Source organism: Rattus norvegicus, chromosome 16 (genome assembly GCF_036323735.1).
Source record: "Rattus norvegicus strain BN/NHsdMcwi chromosome 16, GRCr8, whole genome shotgun sequence".
NCBI classification, from domain to species: Eukaryota; Metazoa; Chordata; class Mammalia; order Rodentia; family Muridae; genus Rattus; species Rattus norvegicus.
In genome coordinates this window covers 72,858,825-72,877,806 of record NC_086034.1, presented here as the reverse complement: position 1 = coordinate 72,877,806, position 18,982 = coordinate 72,858,825, and the positions used below count along the sequence as shown (strand labels likewise).

At 44.6% G+C, this 18,982-nt stretch overlaps 1 protein-coding gene across 10 annotated transcripts in view; it reads left to right on the top strand.

The window, feature by feature from the left end:
- Nucleotides 1-18,982, top strand: part of Kcnu1 (potassium calcium-activated channel subfamily U member 1) — an 87,525-nt gene that overhangs the window by 54,410 nt on the left and 14,133 nt on the right. For 8 of the 10 annotated variants that reach the window (XR_005494752.2, XM_063275979.1, XM_063275977.1 and 5 more), the window contains 5 exons: nt 2,708-2,819; nt 9,637-9,733; nt 12,069-12,293; nt 15,800-15,986; nt 18,760-18,837. Coding sequence is in view for 7 of the 10 variants with exons in the window: in XM_063275979.1 (XP_063132049.1) it covers nt 2,708-2,819; nt 9,637-9,733; nt 12,069-12,293; nt 15,800-15,986; nt 18,760-18,837 (699 nt within the window). In the remaining 3 variants the exon portion in view is untranslated. Of the gene's footprint in view, nt 1-2,707; nt 2,820-9,636; nt 9,734-12,068; nt 12,294-15,799; nt 15,987-18,759; nt 18,838-18,982 lie in introns of those variants that run through there. The other 2 variants (XR_005494753.2, XR_005494755.2) reach the window with 2 other exon arrangements.

Here is an 18,982-nt window from a genome sequence, read left to right as displayed (position 1 = left end):
GTTCACCTGTCTCTGCACTCCTGACTCCCAGTCTCCCACCAGAAGGTCCCACTAAGCTCTATTTGCAGTATTCTGGGCTCTTCCAACCCAAATTCAAATATCTTCCACATTATTCCCCCAAACCCATTCCATAGGCCTAAAAAATACATAATGAGTTTTACCCCACCAACAACTCTACTTCTTGGTACCATTTTTCCCTGTTAGTTAATTTATTTCTGTGGCAAAGCAACTTAAGGGAGGAAGGGAGAGAAGGCAGAAGGAAGGGAGGGAGTGAGGGAGGGGGGAAGGAAGGAAGGAAGGAAGGAAGGAAGGAAGGAAGAAAGGAAGGAAGGACGGACTTACCTTGGGTCACCATTCAAGGATACGGTTCATTGTGGTGAGTAAATCCTAGCTGTGGGAATGGTGAGGCAGCTGGCTACATGTTCATAGTGAGGAAACAGAGAGGTGGCGAATGCTAACGATGAGCTTGATGTCTTGTTCTTAATCAGTCCCCAGCCCTGTCCCTAGCATCGGGCCACCTACAGTTAAGAATGGGTCTTCCCAACTCAGGCATCCTAATCTATACAATGCTCACAGCATCTACGTCTTCAACCTTGTCTCCTAGGTTAGTCTAGGTCATGTTAAGATGCAAATCTTAAGCATTATGCATGTGTTTTTAGGAAACTCCATTTTCCTCTTTGGAAACCTTTGAAAAAGTGATTCCTCAACAAAGAAAAGAAAGACACTAAAATGTTGGCCCTAATGGTAGGACTTTAATTTCTTTCAACCTTCACTGCTCTCATATCAATTTTCCGCGCCCTCCTTTTTCGATGTATAATTGTTGCCTTAGTTAGGGGTTTACTGCTGTGAACAGGCACCATGACCAAGGCAACTCTTATAAAGGACAATAGTCAGCCAGTTAGTGAGCTTACATGGCAGGAAGCATGGCGGCACGCAGGAGGACACGGTTGGTGCTGAAGAGGGAACTGAGAGTTCTACATCTGGATCCGCAGGCAGCAAGAAGAGAGAGACACTGGGCCTGGCTTGAGCATCTGAAACCTCAAAGCCCACCCCAGTGACGCATTTCCTCCAACAAAGTCACACTTGATCCAGCAAGCCTCCCGTCCCCTCCCTGGTGACCACACATCCAAATCTATGTCCATGGGGACCGTTTTTATTCAGAGCACCACCATGGTTTATATAGAAATCTTCCTTAAGGTATCCACTGGAAAACCCTAGTAAACTGTGCCATGATATTAATGGTTTACTTTGAGAGCAGGAAGCCATTCCTCTCTTCTGTCCCGAAATATGCGAAAATAATTACTTGTACACTGTCAGCCATAGAAAGGCAGACAGACAGACAGATGGATGGATGGAGAGATAAATAACATAAACTAATAAAGTTGAACAGAGTTTCAAGAGGAGATTAGCATGACTGATTAGCAGAATATGGGTACAGGGAAAAAAATGTGTCTCCTGTGTTCCTTGCCCCATCTTGTAGCATCTCAATGTTGTTCCTTTAGTCTACTGATTTTAAATATTCTTGTATTTACTCTCATGAACATCCTTAAAAGTCATGGTGTGTTCCTTCTCATTTTTTTTGCAGAAGAGAAAACTATTATTTTTTTTTAAGATTTATTTTATTTATATGAGTACACTGTAGCTGTCTTCAGACACACCAGCAGAGGCCATTGGATTCCATTACAGATGGTTGTGAGCCACCATGTGGATGCTGGGAATTGAACTCAGGACCTCTGGAAGAGCAGTCAGTTCTCTTAACCTCTGAGCCATCTCTCCAGCCCAAATTATTAGGTTTTTTTTTTTAATTATTTCTTCAATATGTGGAAATTCCCAAGCAGTTTGAGACATATCCTTGAAAGATCAAGACTCTTCAAAAGTCTAAATTAAGCCTGGAGGTGACCCCACATGCCTTTGATCCCAGCCCTTGGGACGCAGAGGCAGGCAGGTCTCTGTGAGTTTTAGTACAGCCTGGTCTACAGAGCTAGTTCCAGGGCAGTCAGGACTGCACAAAGAAATCCTGTCTTGAAAAATAAAACAAAACAAACAAAATAAAACAAAAAGCTTAACTAGGTCATCAAAGGGCCCTCAAAAGGTGATGCCTGACCACAGTGAGTCAGAACCTGGCCAGTGAGGGCAGGAAGGAGGAGGGCTTGTGTAGTTAAGCTTTGTGAGTTCTAAGGTAACTCCAGACTCTGCCCCTTGGAAAAGATACTAAGGTGCAGGAATAACTCAGAGATATTTACTCTCGCGTGCCAGGTGGATTTGCAGCCTGTGCAGTCTGAGACTACAGAGCAGTGACCCTCAACCTGTGGGTTGCGACCCCTTTGGAAGTTGAACAACCCCTTTCACAGGGGTCGCCTAAGACAAACTGTGCATCAGATGTTTACATTATGATTCATAACAGTAGCAAAATTACAGTCATGCTGTAGCAATAAAAATAATTTTGTTTGGGGGAGGGGTCACCACAACATGAGGAAAGGGTCCTGCCCAGTCTTAGGAAGATTGAGAACCACTGCTCTAGATGGAAACCAAAGACTTGGCTATAATGTATCCTTTTCAGACTAGCTAGGGATTCCCAGAGTCTTCCTAGGCAGGTGCCTATAAATGACTCCGTCCATGGAGAACAGTTAAAAAGTCCCCAGGACAGAGGTGACAGATGATGTGCCCGGTGACGTGCCCACTCACTGAGGTCGCTGTGTTCTTGCAGCGCCAACCATCATGGTGATGCAAAGCAGCTTGAACGAATTCGCCCCCACTGCAGAAATTTACACTTCTATTTCAAGAGAACAGACGAGCTCAGTCACCATTTTAACAACCAGGTAAGGACCCCAGGATATAATGTTGTGCCACTCGGCGATACCAGCTCGACTTGGAGTAAAACACTTGCTTTCTTAGTTCCTCCACAGACCAATGAAGTGGCTGTTTACAAAGAAATCCCACCTCAGCTTCAGTCCAGTCCTATATACGTTTTTCCTACCATTGCTCAGATCTCTGGGCCAGTAATAATTCAACGTTGGCCACCCAACTTTCTTTCAGGTCAATCTGTCAGGTACTCCGTAATGAAAGTTAGAGCTAATTTTTAGCTATTCCCAATTAGCATGTTTGTTATCAAATGGATAAAGAGATTGCCTAAGTTTTTAAACCTGCAAGGTGAGCCCAAAGAATCCCCCGTCCTCTGCTCCCTTTTCTCTCCATCCCTGTATTTAAATCACTGCCTGAAGGTGTTCCTGTGGCTAAGCCACTAGGGTTGCCCTAGGGCAAAACCCTGAGCTTGATTTCTAGCACCACATAGAACTGGACATCTTGGCATTTGCTTGTAATCCTAGCATTTGGGAAGACCGGAAATTCAAGGTTAGTCTTGTCAACACAGTGTGTTTGAGGTCAGCCTGCACGATACCCTTGTCTCAAGAGCATAGAAAAAAATTTATTAACCAGAAAGTGTCGGGGTTCAGGAATCGCCACTCAAACCATACAAACACTGATCTCAGACTAGCAAGATTAGTTTGTTGAACGCACATCTTAATACTGAATGTTCCTGGGTTGGAGATTTAGCTCAGTGGTAGAGCGCTTGCCTAGCAAGCGCAAGGCCCTGGGTTCGGTCCCCAGCTCCGAAAAAAGAAAAAAAAAATACTGAATGTTCCTTACTGCAAAAAGGACTTGGAAGCCTAATTGCTCTCAGGGTAGACTTTTTTATAGGAAAAACAAAAAAAAAAAAACAAAAAAAACAAAAAACAAAAAACAAAACAAAAAAAAACCACCAACAACAACAAAAAACAGGTTCAAAGGTTTAAAGGGCAAGGAGGGGAGCAATTGGCTTCCTAGGCAAAGTATTATCAGCTAAGCTTTAAGCTGATTGATCCTGAGTAAGGGGGAGGGCATGGGAATTTCAGAATTGAGATAACAGAGAGTGAGTGTTATAATCATAGCTTTTTGGTTTATTAGTAGCATTCTTCAGTGTCAGCCGCAAAGACTGCAGTGAGCTCATATGTAGGTACAGGAAGGGTTGCCCAGTGGTCAGCTCTGACTCAAGCTGTTTCAGACATAGCAGTTCTTATTGTCCTTTGATTTGATGAGTCCTATGTAAAGCTTTGTGGAATTTAAGATTAGCAAACCTCATACAGAATATTTAGAACATACAGAACAAATAGGGTATGTGGCCAGCATGACTCTAGTCTGAATCAAGTTATTTTTCTGTGTCCATGACTTGGCAGGCATGTTACAGCAACCGTATGTAACAGCTGTCAGGCCTGGAATAAAATGGCTACAGCTGTGCTGGGGCGAGCGGGGGTGGGGGAAGGTCAGACCATAGCAAAAGCAAGATGGAGGAAGACTTGTTTAGTTTCTTTTAAAAAGCAGGTGCCTTAGTCAGGGTTTCTATTCCTGCACAAACATCATGACCACGAAGCGAGTTGGGGAGGAAAGGGTTTATTCAGCTTACACATCCACATTGGTGTTCATTACCAAAGGAAGTCAGGACTGGAACTCAAGCAGGTCAGGAAGCAGGAGCCGATGCAGAGGCCATGGAGGGATGCTGCTTACTGGCTTGCTTCCCCTGCTTTGTTTAGCCTGCTTTCTTATAGAACTCAAGACCACCAGCCTAGGGATGGCACCACCCATAATGGGCCCTCCCACCCTTGATCAGTAGTTGAGAAAATGCCTTACAGCTGGATCTCACGGAGGTCTTTCCTCAAGGGAGGCTCCTTTCTCTGTGATGACTCCAGCTTTTGTCGAGTTGACACACAGAACCAGCCAGTACAGCAGGTCAATCTAAAAGGTTTATCATTCCTAATTGGAATGAAATTAACTCTGTAATATAATATGTAGGCAACATTTCAGCTCATCGAGAATAATCATCTAGGAAGATCTTTTTTTTTTCTTTTCTTTTCTTTTTTTCCGGGCTGGGGATCGAACCCAGGACCTTGCGCTTCCTAGGCAAGCGCTCTACCACTGAGCCAAATCCCCAACCCCTAGGAAGATCTTTGTAACGATTAAGAATTGAGATCACCTAATGGTAAATACTGTGTTATCAACTGAACATAAACTATGACGATGACATATTATATGCCCAATGTGTTAGATTTTTAAACGATTGCACGACATTAAGTATATTAAGAACGTCACTCCTATAACCTCTATATAAAACAATATGAAAGTCTTTCAAGAACAAAATATACACGTGACCCGATAATCTGATTTCTGAATATTTAGCTAAAGTGAATGAAATTGGTTATCTCAAAACGATTCCTTTGGTTGTAGCTTCTGTCACAGTACGCACGCTGTGAGACCCGAGATTAAAGGTGGGGCTGGCTTCATAGGTCTCAGATACCAAACGTGCCGTCTTCAGAGAGAAATGCAAAGCTGTGAGAACTTTCTTGCCTTCTCTTTTAGCCTTTTTTGAAATGACGGATGTTGTCGTCAGTGGGGAAGGACCAGGGATTAGATAAAGGAAAGGTGCCCTGGTGGCTCAGGTATTAGGATTTGGCCCCACTGTTTCCAACAGCCAAACAGGAGGATGTGGGTATTTTACTCTTTTTTTTTTTTCTTTTTTCCGGAGCTGGGGACTGAACCCAGGGCCTTGGGTATTTTACTCTTTAAAGATAGTTGGTAAATAGGTGTTTGTTGAGTACTGTGCTAAGTGGGCATTGTGCCCGATGGCTTCTAGGTGTAGAAAGTACACTACAAGCAAACAGCTTTATTGCAATGAGTCATTGGTCTGTTTTGAAGCGTCTGGCTTCTGTTACGCTATCAATACTGGATCCTCACCTGGGCTTTTCTTCGATATCCTGTTGTTGCCCTGTGTCCTGGAGACCCTGTAGCTTTAATTCTTCACACACTTCAGCAGTTCATCAATGGGGTGGATGTTGGGGTGGGCCTGGCTCTAGGCCTGGGTAGTAGCTGTTTTGCTCAGTCGGCCAACTCTCCTGCATCCACACTGCTAGGGCCAGCTCTCCCACTTTGCCCAGGCAAGAGGTGGGGCAGGGTCTCCTGCCTGCTGCAGGTAGCGAGGTTCAGGGGAAGGAGGAGCTAATCTCTGTTATGCTCTCACCACTGCATAGCCTTTGAGGTCTGGGGTCACTCTCAGGCTCGCTTGCCCTCCTGTGCTCAAGCCCTCGGGTCTGGCTCCCCCAACCACAAACCCCCGCCCACTGCCCAGGTAAGGTGAAGGGCTTACTCTCCAAGTGCAGCCAGCGAGGAGTGGGGCTAGCTCTCCCAGGCAGCCAAGGCGCAGGGTGGGATTAGCTCTGTACAGCGCTCCAACATCAATATGGCCGCCTGGAGCAGCCGGGCCAGTGACCTCACCATGGCCTTGGGCAGCTGTGTAGGCTGCTCTTATCAGGCTGTTTTTCCTCAGCACCCACTATTCACTGTGCACGCATGGATTTGCCTCTCATTCTCTCCCACCCACCACTTCCTTGTTCGTCTCAGTGGGGCACGGGCCTCTCAGTGTCTTCCGCTCCACCGGTGCTGGGCTGTATGGTGGTGAGCTGGGTGGGGTATCCTTTGCCCTTCATTTTTCTATTCTGTGTGATGAACAAGGAAAGGGACCAAGGCACAAATGCCAGAAGACGATTGCTTGAGGTGTCCTTATCCATCTATCCTGAATCAGGCTGGGGCTCCCGAAGGTATTTCACTCTCTGCTCCAGACAGATCCAGGAGACCCATATCTGTTTTGTTCGTTTGTTTGTTTTGTTTTTATTTTGTTTTGTTTTGAAACAAAGTCTTACCGTGTAGACCATGGTGGTCTCAAACTCACAGAAATGCCCCTGCTTCTGCCTCCCATCCCGGGATTAAAGGTATGAACTACTATGCCTGGAAGAGGACAGATATCTTTAAAGTTGATATTTAGTTCATTTCTGTTGATAAGTTTTAAAGCAAGGTATGAATACCAACCCTGTCTTTAGATCTCTCGGAGAGACATGTTCCACTTCTGCTGCAGTTTGCACAGTCTATGTGGCTCATCCTGTGTCCCCCTGTTCTTCCCTCGGTCCTGGTTCATTGTTCATCCTGGAAGTGGTGGGGTGGGGAGGTGGTGAGCATTGCCTGATCTCGCAGTGTCGCGCTCCTGGACCCCTTTTCTGATACTGCTTCCACTGTCCTCACCAGTGATGGGGTTCAGCCTCCACCATACTCAGCCTTCTCCCTGCTACTCCTGCGTTTCTGCTTAGCTGGGAATGGTGGGGGTGCGGAGAGGACCAGCATGGCCAATCACGACATCAAGCTCCTGAGGCCCTTTTCTGTTATAACTCACTCTGCCTGTTGGGTTCTGTGTCTGCTGCATCACGGCTGTGCTCTTCCCATGATCCTGGCCACTAGAGAGCTGCTGGGGGTTGGAGGGTAGGGTGATGAACTTTGCTGATCCATATGCTTCTCCTGGCTCTGTGATCATGGTTCTGCTCTGTTCTCCATTCTGGCCACTGAGTTCAGCCTTGATTGTGGTCCCAGCAGTGCAAACACCTACAGGGGTGGGTCTCTCTACCTCAGATCTTGCCTCTCACATTTCTCTGGACCTAATTTGCTGTGTCCCACCAGTCTCTATATGGGAGGGAATGAGAGTTGGGTATTTCAAGCAAGAGCATCCTCTACCTGAGCCTTAAGTGGAAGCTTTACACGTTATTAGTTTCAACCATAAAACACAGGAAAAGGTCTTCAAAGTCCCCAGCAGAGATGGAAATGTTCTGTTTGTACTTTTGGGTTGTCAAGTTGTGTCTCACTGGAAGTTCATCTTGGTGGATTTTTCCTTTGATGAATATGAAGTGTCTGTCCTTCCTTATCTTTTTTGATGACTTTTAGTTGGAAATTGATTTTATCTGATATTAGAATGGCTACTCCAGCTTGCTTCTTCCGACCATTTGCTTGGAAAGTTGTTTTCCAGCCTTTCACTCTGAGGTAGTGTCTGTCTTTGTCTCTGAGGTGTGTTTCCTGTAGGCAGCAGAATGCAGGGTCCTCATTGCGTATCCAGTTTGTTAATCTATGTCTTTTTATTGGGGAGTTGAGACCACTGATGTTGAGAGATATTAAGGAATAGTGATCATTGTTTCCTGTTATATTCATATTTGGATGTGAGGTTATATTTGTGTGCTTTTCTTCTCCTTGTTTTGTTGCCAAGATGATTAGTTTCTTGCTTCTTCTAGGGTGTAGCTTACCTCCTTATGTTGGGCTTTACCATTTAGTATCCTTTATAGTGCTGGATTTGTAGAAAGATATTGTGTAAATTTGGTTTTGTCATGGAATATCTTGGTTTCTCCATCTATGTTAATTGAGAGTTTTGCAGGATACAGTAACCTGGGCTGGCATTTGTGCTCTCTTAGGGTCTGTATGACATCTGTCCAGGATCTTCTGGCTTTCATAGTCTCTGGCGAGAAGTCTGGTGTGATTCTGATAGGTCTGTCTTTATATGTTACTTGACCTTTTTCCCTTACTGCTTTTAATATTCTTTCTTTATTTTGTGCATTTGGTGTTTTGACTATTATGTGACGGGAGGAGTTTCTTTTCTGGTCCAATCTATTTGGAGTTCTGTAGGCTTCTTGTATGTTTATGGGCATCTCTTTCTTTAGGTTAGGGAAGTTTTCTTCTATGATTTTGTTGAAGATATTTACTGGTCCTTTGAGCTGGGAGTCTTCACTCTCTTCTATACCTATTATCCTTAGGTTTGATCTTCTCATTGAGTCCTGGATGTCCTGTATGTTTTGGACCAGTAGCTTTTTCCGTTTTACATTATCTTTGACAGTTGTGTTGATGATTTCTATGGAATCTTCTGCTCCTGAGATTCTCTCTTCTATCTCTTGTATTCTGTTGGTGATGCTTGTATCTACGGCTCCTTGTCTCTTCCTTTGGTTTTCTATATCCAGGGTTGTTTCCCTGTGTGCTTTCTTGATTGCTTCTATTTCCATTTTTAATTCCTTCAACTGTTTGATTGTGTTTTCCTGGAATTCTTTCAGGGATTTTTGTGATTCCTATAGGCTTCAACTTGTTTATTTATGTTTTCCTACCTTTCTCTAAGGGAGTTCTTCATGTCTTTCTTGAAGTCCTCCAGCATCATGATCAAATATGATTTTAAATCTAGATCTTGCTTTTCTAGTGTGTTTGGATATTCAGTGTTTGCTTTGGTGGGAGAATTGGGCTCCAATGATGCCATGTAGTCTTGGTTTCTGTTGCTTGGGTTCCTGAGCTTGCCTCTCACCATCAGATTATCTCTGGTGTTACTTTGTTCTGCTATTTCTGACAGGGGCTAGACTGTCCTATAGGCCTGTGTGTCAGGAGTGCTGTAGACCTGTTTTCCTGTTTTCTTTCAGCCAGTTATGGGAACAGAGTGTTCTGCTTTCGGGCGTGTAGTTTTTCCTGTCTACTGGTCTTCAGCTGTTCCTGTGGGCCTGTGTCCTGAGTTCACCAGGCAGGTCACTTGGAGCAGAAAAGTTGGTCTTACCTGTGGTCCCACGTCTCAAGTTTGCTCGTGGGGTATTGCTTTTGAGCTCTCCGTGAGGGTGGCCGTGTCTCACTGGAAAGACACCAATATGCCCTCCAGCTCCCTTAATGTTAGAAGGAACCATGTGACTGGATCTGGCCGATGAACTGTGGCTCTGACCTTAGCGTTGTCACCCTAGATCCCTGAACTTTCTCTCCACTCTCTCTGCTCAGGAACATGCCGGTTGACACAGCAGATGATTCGGACATGCTAGACAGCAGCGGCATGTTTCACTGGTGTAGATCAATGCCCTTGGACAAGGTGGTTCTGGTAGGTCACCACGCCTCAGAGTCCCAGCGACAGAAATTGTTCAGGGGCGGGGTGGGGTGGGGTGGGTGGGGTGGAGAATGACCTGTGAATCATAAGAAGCGCCCAGCTCTTTTGTAAACCATGAATTTGGAAGGAAAGATATATTGGCCACACACCTCACAGACCCTGAGCCATGTGGCCTGGCACAAAGACTGGGTAGTGAGCTGGGATTAAAATGCATGTCGCTTTGCCTAAGAGGTCCGTTTAGCTGAAAAAAATACTTCCCACAATGCTTTCCTGAAACCTAGCAAATCAAAAGGTGCCAGAGAAACGTTATTTACTATAATTTACATATTTACAACTTAACACAGTAACTAAAAAAACAAAACAAAACAAACAAAAAAACCTGTTAAATACTGCCTACCCTGAGTCCCTGAGCCCTCCCCGACCCCTGACCCCTGACCCCTGACCCCTGACCCCAAGCCTTGTCCATGTAGTTATGCTCTCAAGCAGGTAATCTTCCCATCCATGACTATCTGATAATTATAACTATTTCCTTGGTTTTCAAAAGTGCTCAAGTACACACACTGTTCCAGCAGTTCAATGCCACTATCTTGTAGAAGGGATGGGGGTGGGGGTGGGGGCAGGGGTGGGGTGGGGTGGGACCTCTGAGGTGGAGACCAGCTCGATCTGTATAATGAGTTCTAGGCCACGAGTTCTAGGCCAACCAAGGCTACCTGTGAGATGCAATTTCAAAACACGAATGCACACATGCAAGCATGCAGGTGCACGCACGTGTACACACACACACACACACACACACACACACACACACACACACACACACATGCACACACGAGCATTAGAGCAATGGCTCAGCAGCCAAGAACACTGGCTGCTCAAGTACCCATGTTGGGTTCCCAGTACCCATCTAATGTCTCACAGCCATCCATAACTCCAGTTCCAGGCGATCCAATACCTTCTTCTGGCCTGTGGGCAAAATACACACATGTAGTGCAGTCATACATGTAGGCAATGTACACACACACACACACACACACACACACACACACACACACACAAAATCATAAAATGCCTTAATAAAATATTTTAAATAAGCAAACAGATACCCAATCTGGGAGTTTAATAAAAATCGAGGTTGTCTAACACCTGGTGAACAGTGCTGTACTTTGAACAAACGAAGATCTTGAAGGCCGTGAAAGTTGAAACGGTTGGTTTGCTCACACAGCTAAGACAGGCAGAATACAAACTCCCCTCCCGATACATTGTCACCAAGCTGTCTGTCACTTCCCACTGTCAGAAGAGTTGCCTGCTCTTTGAAAGTAGTCCCTCTAAGTCTTCAGTAACTTTGTAGTTTTTATGTGTCTCTATGGGGAAATCTTAATCTAAACGTGTCTCTTCCATGTCGTTTTGTTTCCAATTTAGAGATATAGAAAGCTCGATTATTGATAACAGCATGAAATAAATTAAATGTTTAGGATCAAATGAAGTTTTAAAATATGATTTTTTAAGCACGCACATGTGCGTGCATGCACATCTCTCTGACTCAGTGTCTTTCTGTGTGTGCGTGTGTGTTTGTGTGTGCATGTGTGTTTGTGTGTGCATGCATCTTCCACATGTGAGGCCAAAGGAGGGCATCAGATCCCCTGGATCTGGAGTTACAGGCAGTTGTGAGCCACCGAAGGTGGGTGCTGGGAACCAAACATCAGAAGAACATCGAGTGGTTTTAACTTCGTGATGAATTCCCTTGACTTTGGTAAAGAATTTATCAAATCAGTTCGGTATATTAGATGTAGTCATATGAACTTACCGGGAGCCAACCATTCTTGATACAAAAGGAAATTTCACTATGAGAACCCATTGAATATTACAACATGATGTACAGTTTAATGCAATCTCCTGGGTCCTCTTGAAGAGATAAATTTAGCAATGGTACTTGGAAGTCTCTGGGTTTCTTTTATTTAATCATATACTACATTATATGATATATATGTGTATATATATTTGTATGGTACATACATATATACATATACATACATATACATGTACATACATATACACATACACATATATATACGTATATATATATATATATATATATATATATATATAAATGACACTTACATCTAACCAGTGCGGTTGATATATACTGCACCAGTTATACATAAGTACCATTCTTTATACAGTCTTTATAAGCAGTTGAAAGATTCTATTAGTCTATGAAAGTTCTGCTCTGGAGGCATCTAGTGTGTTAGGGTGGGAAAGAGGTGGGGCTCATCGAGGAACTCTTACCTTGATGGTAAAATTTACCTGACTCCGGCTTGCGTATCCTCAGAAACGATCTGACAAGGCAACACACGAGTTTCAGAACCACATAGTGGCATGCGTGTTTGGAGACGCCCACTCTTCCCTGATGGGGCTCCGGAATTTCGTGATGCCCCTGAGAGCCAGCAACTACACCCGGCAGGAGCTGAAGGACATTGTTTTCATTGGGTCCCTTGAATACTTCCAGAGAGAATGGCGGTTTCTCCGGAACTTTCCCAAGATACACATTATGCCTGTAAGTATCACATGAGGATAAGAGTACTACCATTATTAATAATAGGAATAATATTTGTAGTTTACAGTTATATGGTACCTACTATGCGACAGACCAGCTGAACAGTTTACCTATATTCATAGTCAAGCGGGGTAGAGTATAAAAGTGTTAAATGTCGGGGTTGGGGATTTAGCTCAGCGGTAGAGCGCTTGCCTAGCGAGCGCAAGGCCCTGGGTTCGGTCCCCAGCTCCGAAAACAAAGAAAAAAAGAAAAAAAAAAAAGATAAAAGTGCTGAATGTCAGGTGTGGGAGCAGTAGGTCTCCAAGTAGGTAGCTTGTCCAATATCACAGAACATGAATGCAAAGAGGAGAATTTATCCAAACATCACAGCTCCCAAGTATGTGTTCAGCCACCATGTTTTGTGGTCTGTGTACAAATGAGATTTTTTTTTCTGTGCTTGTGAGTCTGCTTTTCCCTTAGTGGTCAAACCTGAGGTGGTGGTGCTGGCTGGGCCTTTGGGCCCTGGGCTTCCCATCTTTTCTGGACACATCTTACATGGAACACAGCCTCACATGGGCCCCCACAGGGAGGAGCTGGCAAGGGGCTGGGTCTCCACTGGAATGGACCCGTGGTTGGACTGGCGTTTTGCCATTGTGACTGTGCTGAGAGGTGGGCCCTAAAGGAGGTGACTGGGTATGAGGGCTCTGCTCCCACGGATGTGGTGACGCTGCTCCCTGAGGACGGGGCGAGCTGCTCAGGGAGTGGGTACCTGACGCGAGGGGCAGTTGGCCTCATGCTCTGTCCTCAGTGCCATGTGGTCTCCCCACCACACTGTGATGCAGCAGGAAGGCCCTCGTACGATTAGTCCTACCATCTTGGATTTCCTAGACTGCACAATTATGAGAAATCAGTTTCTTTTCTTTGTAAATTACTCAGTCTGGCATTCTGTTCCAGAAGCAGAAGAATGAGCCAAGACAGAACACGGAGTGAGTGTGTAGTGTTTTGCCGATTTTTTATGTATTATTATTATTATTATTATTATTATTATTATTATTATTATTACTTTTTGTATTTCGCTTTCAGAGGTATGTATTCAAAGCCATGCCACCATTTCCTTGGATGAAAAAATCATAATATACACTATGAAATGCATTTTAATCTTGAATGAAATAATGCTGGCAACATGTAAGAAATACTGGCTCTCTAGAAAGCAAATTGGATTTTGTTTTTGTTTTTGTTTTTGTTTTTAAAAGAAGCCACCATAAAGCTCCCTGTTCCTCCTGGCTTCATTCTGCACAACAGGAGAGAAGGTACCCAGAAGTCTCTGCAGCTTCATTTAGTGTCTGGGATGATCAATGTTAGACACAATGATCAATGTGCATGGTATTGCTGTGATGGATCTGACCATATTTGGGAGAGGGCTGTGGAAAGACCTTGGAACTTTGAGCCAAGAAGCCATTGAGTGTTCAAAGCTTAATGGACGTTGTTGGAACTTTGAAGATGTCATTGGGAGGAGTATAGCCGATGGAGGCTTGTGGAATCTCAGAAGGAGTTTGGAGAGTCCATTAAAGACTCTTTTGGCGCTATTTGATACTTGGTGTTTTAAGAACCTGTGGTTCTGGTGACTAGGGTTCTAGAATTGGCAGTGGTTAGGAAGAGACCAGAACCACTATGCTGAAATGTTTGCTTTACTGGGTCAGCTGATCCTGGTGCACTGGAGCTGAGAAACAGGTGGTGATTCCGAAGGGACCAGCATCGTTGAGGGTCGTGAGTGTGGGATCATCTCCTTGGGCTCAGCACATAGAAGCTGTGGTTCTGAGCAGGCCAAGGCTACACCTTATGCAGGCATTTGAACTTGGCAAGGTGTAAGATTCTCTTTCATAGCACCGGTTTGGAAGGGGTTGTGGAGACTGTCGTCGTGAGAGGCCAGTAGAGGTGAAGATGCAGCCTCAGTCTTGGGATTGAAGGAATCATAGAGAGAAGCTGAGTCTTAGCACCATATAGCATGTTAGAGTCCCTGAAGAGAGCCTCAGAAGGGCTATTGGTGAGAGTACAACCCAGTTGCAGCAGGACATTCCTAGATGGGAAATTCCATTCCCTAGGACAACCACCAGGTACAGGAGCAGCATTAGAGTGGAGCTGGCCTGAACCCATGAGGCGAGTCCTGTGTTTTTTGTTTCTGTTTTTTGTTTTTATTAACTTGAGTATTTCTTTTTTTTTTTTTTTTTGGTTCTTTTTTTTCGGAGCTGGGGATCGAACCCAGGGCCTTGCGCTTCCTAGGTAAGCGCTCTACCACTGAGCTAAATCCCCAGCCCCAACTTGAGTATTTCTTATTTACATTTCGAGTGTTATTCCCTTTCCCCGTTTCTGGGCAATCATCCCCCTAATCCCTCCCCCTCCCCTTGTTGATGGGTATTCCCCTCCCCCTCCTCCCCCCATTGCCGCCCTCCCCCCAACAATCTAGTTCACTGGGGGTTCAGTCTTAGCAGGACCCAGGGCTTCCCCTTCCACTGGTGCTCTTACTAGGCTATTCATTGCTACCTATGAGGTCAGAGTCCAGGGTCAGTCCATGTATAGTCTTTGGGTAATGGCTTAGTCCCTGGAAGCTCTGGTTGCTTGGCACTGTTGTTCATATGGGGTCTCGAGCTCCTTCAAGCTCTTCGAGTTCTTTCTCTGAGAGTCCTGTGTTCTGTCCCAAGCCCCTTGGAGCCTGTGTGATCATTCCAGAAGTCTGAATTATACAGGATTGGGCTTCGTTTCGATTTGACTTGATTCTATGTTCTGATTCTTCTTGGAGTAAGAGAGTATTTACATTTTATTATATAGGACTCATGGATAAGAGATTTTGGATATTTTGCAGAGGTTTCGAGTATGGACAGGGACTAGGGATGTTTTAAAGGGACTGAATTTTTAAAGACTGGGCGACTTTTAAAAATCATTCATGTTTTATATTGCGATATATGAATTTTGGAGGGTGAACAAGAAAGGAACGGTATGAATCAATAAGCAATGTGTCTGTGTGTCGAGCTGACAAGGGGTCAGTTGTGCTGGCTAGTTTTTGTCAGCTTGACACAAGCTGCAATCAATCATTTGGGAAGAGGGAACCTTAAATGAGAAAATGCCCCCACCAGAAAAAAAGCCTGTGGTATATTTTCATGATTGGTGATTGATGTGGGAAGGCCACTTTGGATAGTCCCTCCTCTGGACTGGTGGCCCTGGGCACTGTAAGATAGCAGGCCAAGCAACCTTTGAGGAGTAACCTGTCAAGAAGCACTCCTCAATGGCCTCCGCTTCAGTTCCTGCCTCTGGATTCCTGCCTTGCATGAGTTCCTACCTTGACTTCCTTCTCCCCTGGACTATGATGTGTAAGTAACTGTTGATCAACACAGTATCAGATAACTGATAACTACATTTTAGTCAAGCCAGAAGAGACTTTAGCAAAAAGCTGCACCACCCAGAATGGCCCAGCACCACGAACCATGATGGTCTTTTGACAATCCCTTCACTACATGAAATTCTCTCCATAGGGATCTGCGCTCTATACTGGAGATCTGCATGCAGTCAATGTAGAGCAGTGTTCTATGTGTGTTATCTTAGCCACCCCTTACAAGGCACTGAGCAGCCAGCTTCTGGTGGACACTGAGACCATCATGGCCACCCTCAACATCCAGGCCCTGCGGATCAGCTGCCCTATGTCAGGGTCTTCAAAGAAAGGTCAGAACAACTCCAGAGAGGAAGAGCCTGGGAGGGGGCAGTAAGGAAAGGCAACTCACCTTCTACCAACACTTGAGTCGTGAGGAGGAAGGAGGCTGGGAACAGCTGTCTCAGATTCTCTGACTCTGACAATACTAATAACCAGTTATAGTTTTAGTAATAACCGTTATTTCCCCTGGAATTCTTAGGAAAATAAAAACCTATATCCCTCCTTAAGTGGAATCCACATACACTGGTTTCTTATTTTATAATAGAAAAAAAAAAAACACTGAAATGTAAGAGGCATTGTTTTTTGCTATGATTGGAAAATAATTTTGTTCGTCACTGGATAAAATTTTGGCAATATTGGAACGCATAGCTTCTACCATATTATGACATTAAGAGATATTAACCAATAATCATTGATTCTTATAGACATTATTCAGTCATTGTTTTAAAACCTTAACTTCGGGGTTGGGGATTTAGCTCAGTGGTAGAGTGCTTGCCTAGCAAGCGCAAGGTCCTGGGTTCAGTCCCCTGCTCCTAAAAAAAGAAAAAAGAAAAAAGAAAAAAAAAACCCTTAACTTCCTTTATAAGTTAGAAATATTTTTAAAAAAATTCTAATTTTTTTTTGAGACACTGTCTCACTCTGTCCTGGCTAATTTTTTTGAGACACTCTGTCTCACTCTGCAGACCAGGCTGGCCTTGAACTCACAGAGGTCCACCTGCCTCTGCCTCCTGAGTGCTGAAGTTAGAGGTGTGCTCACCATGCTCAACCGAATGTTTTTGTTTGTTGTTTGTTTGTTTGTTTGTTTGTCATAGCTAGTGATTTTCCATCTTTTACTAATTCAGCAAAAAGATGCTGATTTCCTGTGGGGTGTTAGGCTCTCTGCCAGGAGCTAGAGGCTGGCCCATAATACACCAGTGGAATAGTGGACACGCTTCTCTGTATTTATGTCAGTGGTGACAGCTCTGTTTGTCATAACTGGAGAGATGCTATCCGAGTTTAGCTGTTAAGGGCACACAGTGCACAGGCAGCCCCACCAGATAAAGGTCAGTGGTACTGAGACTGAGGAAATTTGACCCTCATGTCTGGTGTGAAAGTAGGGGCTTTTCTATGCTCTGAATAACGATGTGGAGGCCTTTATAGTCATTAAAAGCTTCGGGTACTCTATAGCTGGGCAGATATCAGCTCTTCTGACCCAACAATACCGACCTGGCCTACTTCCCAGCCATATCTTACCCATTATTTGTCGTGTTAGTCCGCTTAGGCACCTCCTCCACACTTGTCTTCTATTGGTCACTCCCCTGGTCCCCACTCCCTGAGACCCGCTCCCTCTCTGTGGTCGTGGAAGTCCCACCTTTTGCTCTCCTCCTCAGCTAGAGGCTGTTCAGCTCTTTATTTCACCAATCTGAGGTTGGTGGAGATCAGTGTTTCACAAACACTCAGTCGGGAGATGATGCTTTGTAATAAAGACAACAGCAAAGGCCGACTGCAGCCAGATCTCCGGGTATAGAAATCAGCATAGAAATCAGCATTTGACTACACAGTGCTCAAAAAACACACCCTCCAATGGTCTGGGAGCCTTTGGGAGAGCCATGAGATCTTCCACACCGTGACAGTCTGCTAAACTCACATAGGAAGCCAACACTAACTGCCCCGTAGTCATTCACCCCAGGATGTTGGGGTAGGTGGACGGAAGTGAGGACTCTCCACAGGATCTCTAAGAGCACCAGGCCTCCTGGACAGACCCATGGGAAGCTTGAAGGGTTTCCAGTGAAGCTCTGATTACCATCTGCCACACTGCAGGGGGAAAGGTTGACAGACCTAGGCAGTGAGCTGAATCATGTAAGCATACATGAGAATTGAATTTCTTGTGCTGCAGGACTCCGATGGTGAGTTTTTCCATCAGAGACCATTGCTTACAGAATGCCAAGGCATTCCAGGTAGAGGCAGGCTCTCAGAGTGGGGGAGACACAAGCAACACCCCCAAGAGGATCTTGACTGGCAGATAACTTTAGGAGCAGAAACCTGTTGTAGGGTCTCCAGAGTGCTCACAGAACAGCAACGGCAACTCATCCCTTCCCTAAAAATTCTGTAAGAATATTAAAGTGACATGAGGCTCCGAATGGCTGAGAGATCACTCAAACACTAACACCTTACTGCTTGGCCTCTCTCTCTCTCTCTCTCTCTCTCTCTCTCTCTCTCTCTCTCTCTCTCTCTCTTTCTCTCTCTCTCTCTCTCTCACACACACACATACACACACACACACACACACACACACACACACCATCCCTCTTTTCAGAAGAAGAAGAAGAGACCAAATATAGTCATGCAGTCAATCTCCTGTTCTGCATCCATTGATTTAACCCAACCAGAGACAGAAGCTATTCAAGGGAACATGCATCTATATTAAACATCTAAACATTCACAAATCTTACCCTGCTGTTCTCTAAGCCTCCATATTATCGCTGTTTACACTGCGTTAGGTATTAGAGGCCATCTGAGGTAGCATGAGGTCCTTGGGAGAATGTGCTTTGGTGATATGCAAATAACCATGGTATTTTCTGAAAAGGGAGCTTGAACATCCAAAGATTGGTATTTACAGGGACTCCAATCTTTGTAGATGTCAAGGGGCAATTATATTTTTTTCTTAATATGGAATTGAATTTGGGATCTGGACCAGCAAGTAACTTTGCTGAGATAAAGCATTGGGTCCTATGGAGTTATCATACATCTGACTAAGTTTTATGAGCTGTTTATTTGTGCTTCTTGTCTCCTTTTTGTCTGTAGAAGTAAATACATCACCTACTTTTTCTAAATATGAAGGGAAGCAAAGATACCAGCAGATCCCCATTCTCACTGAACTGAGTAAGTTGGGTTTCAAGCGGAATATTAAAGGGCGAAACCATGATGGTGCATAGCTGATGTCTCAAGTGCTTTCTAGACCCACAGTTAGGAGAGTAAGGAACCAGAATGGGCCCCAGAAACCTTTTGGGGGCAGTTTGGATGCCCC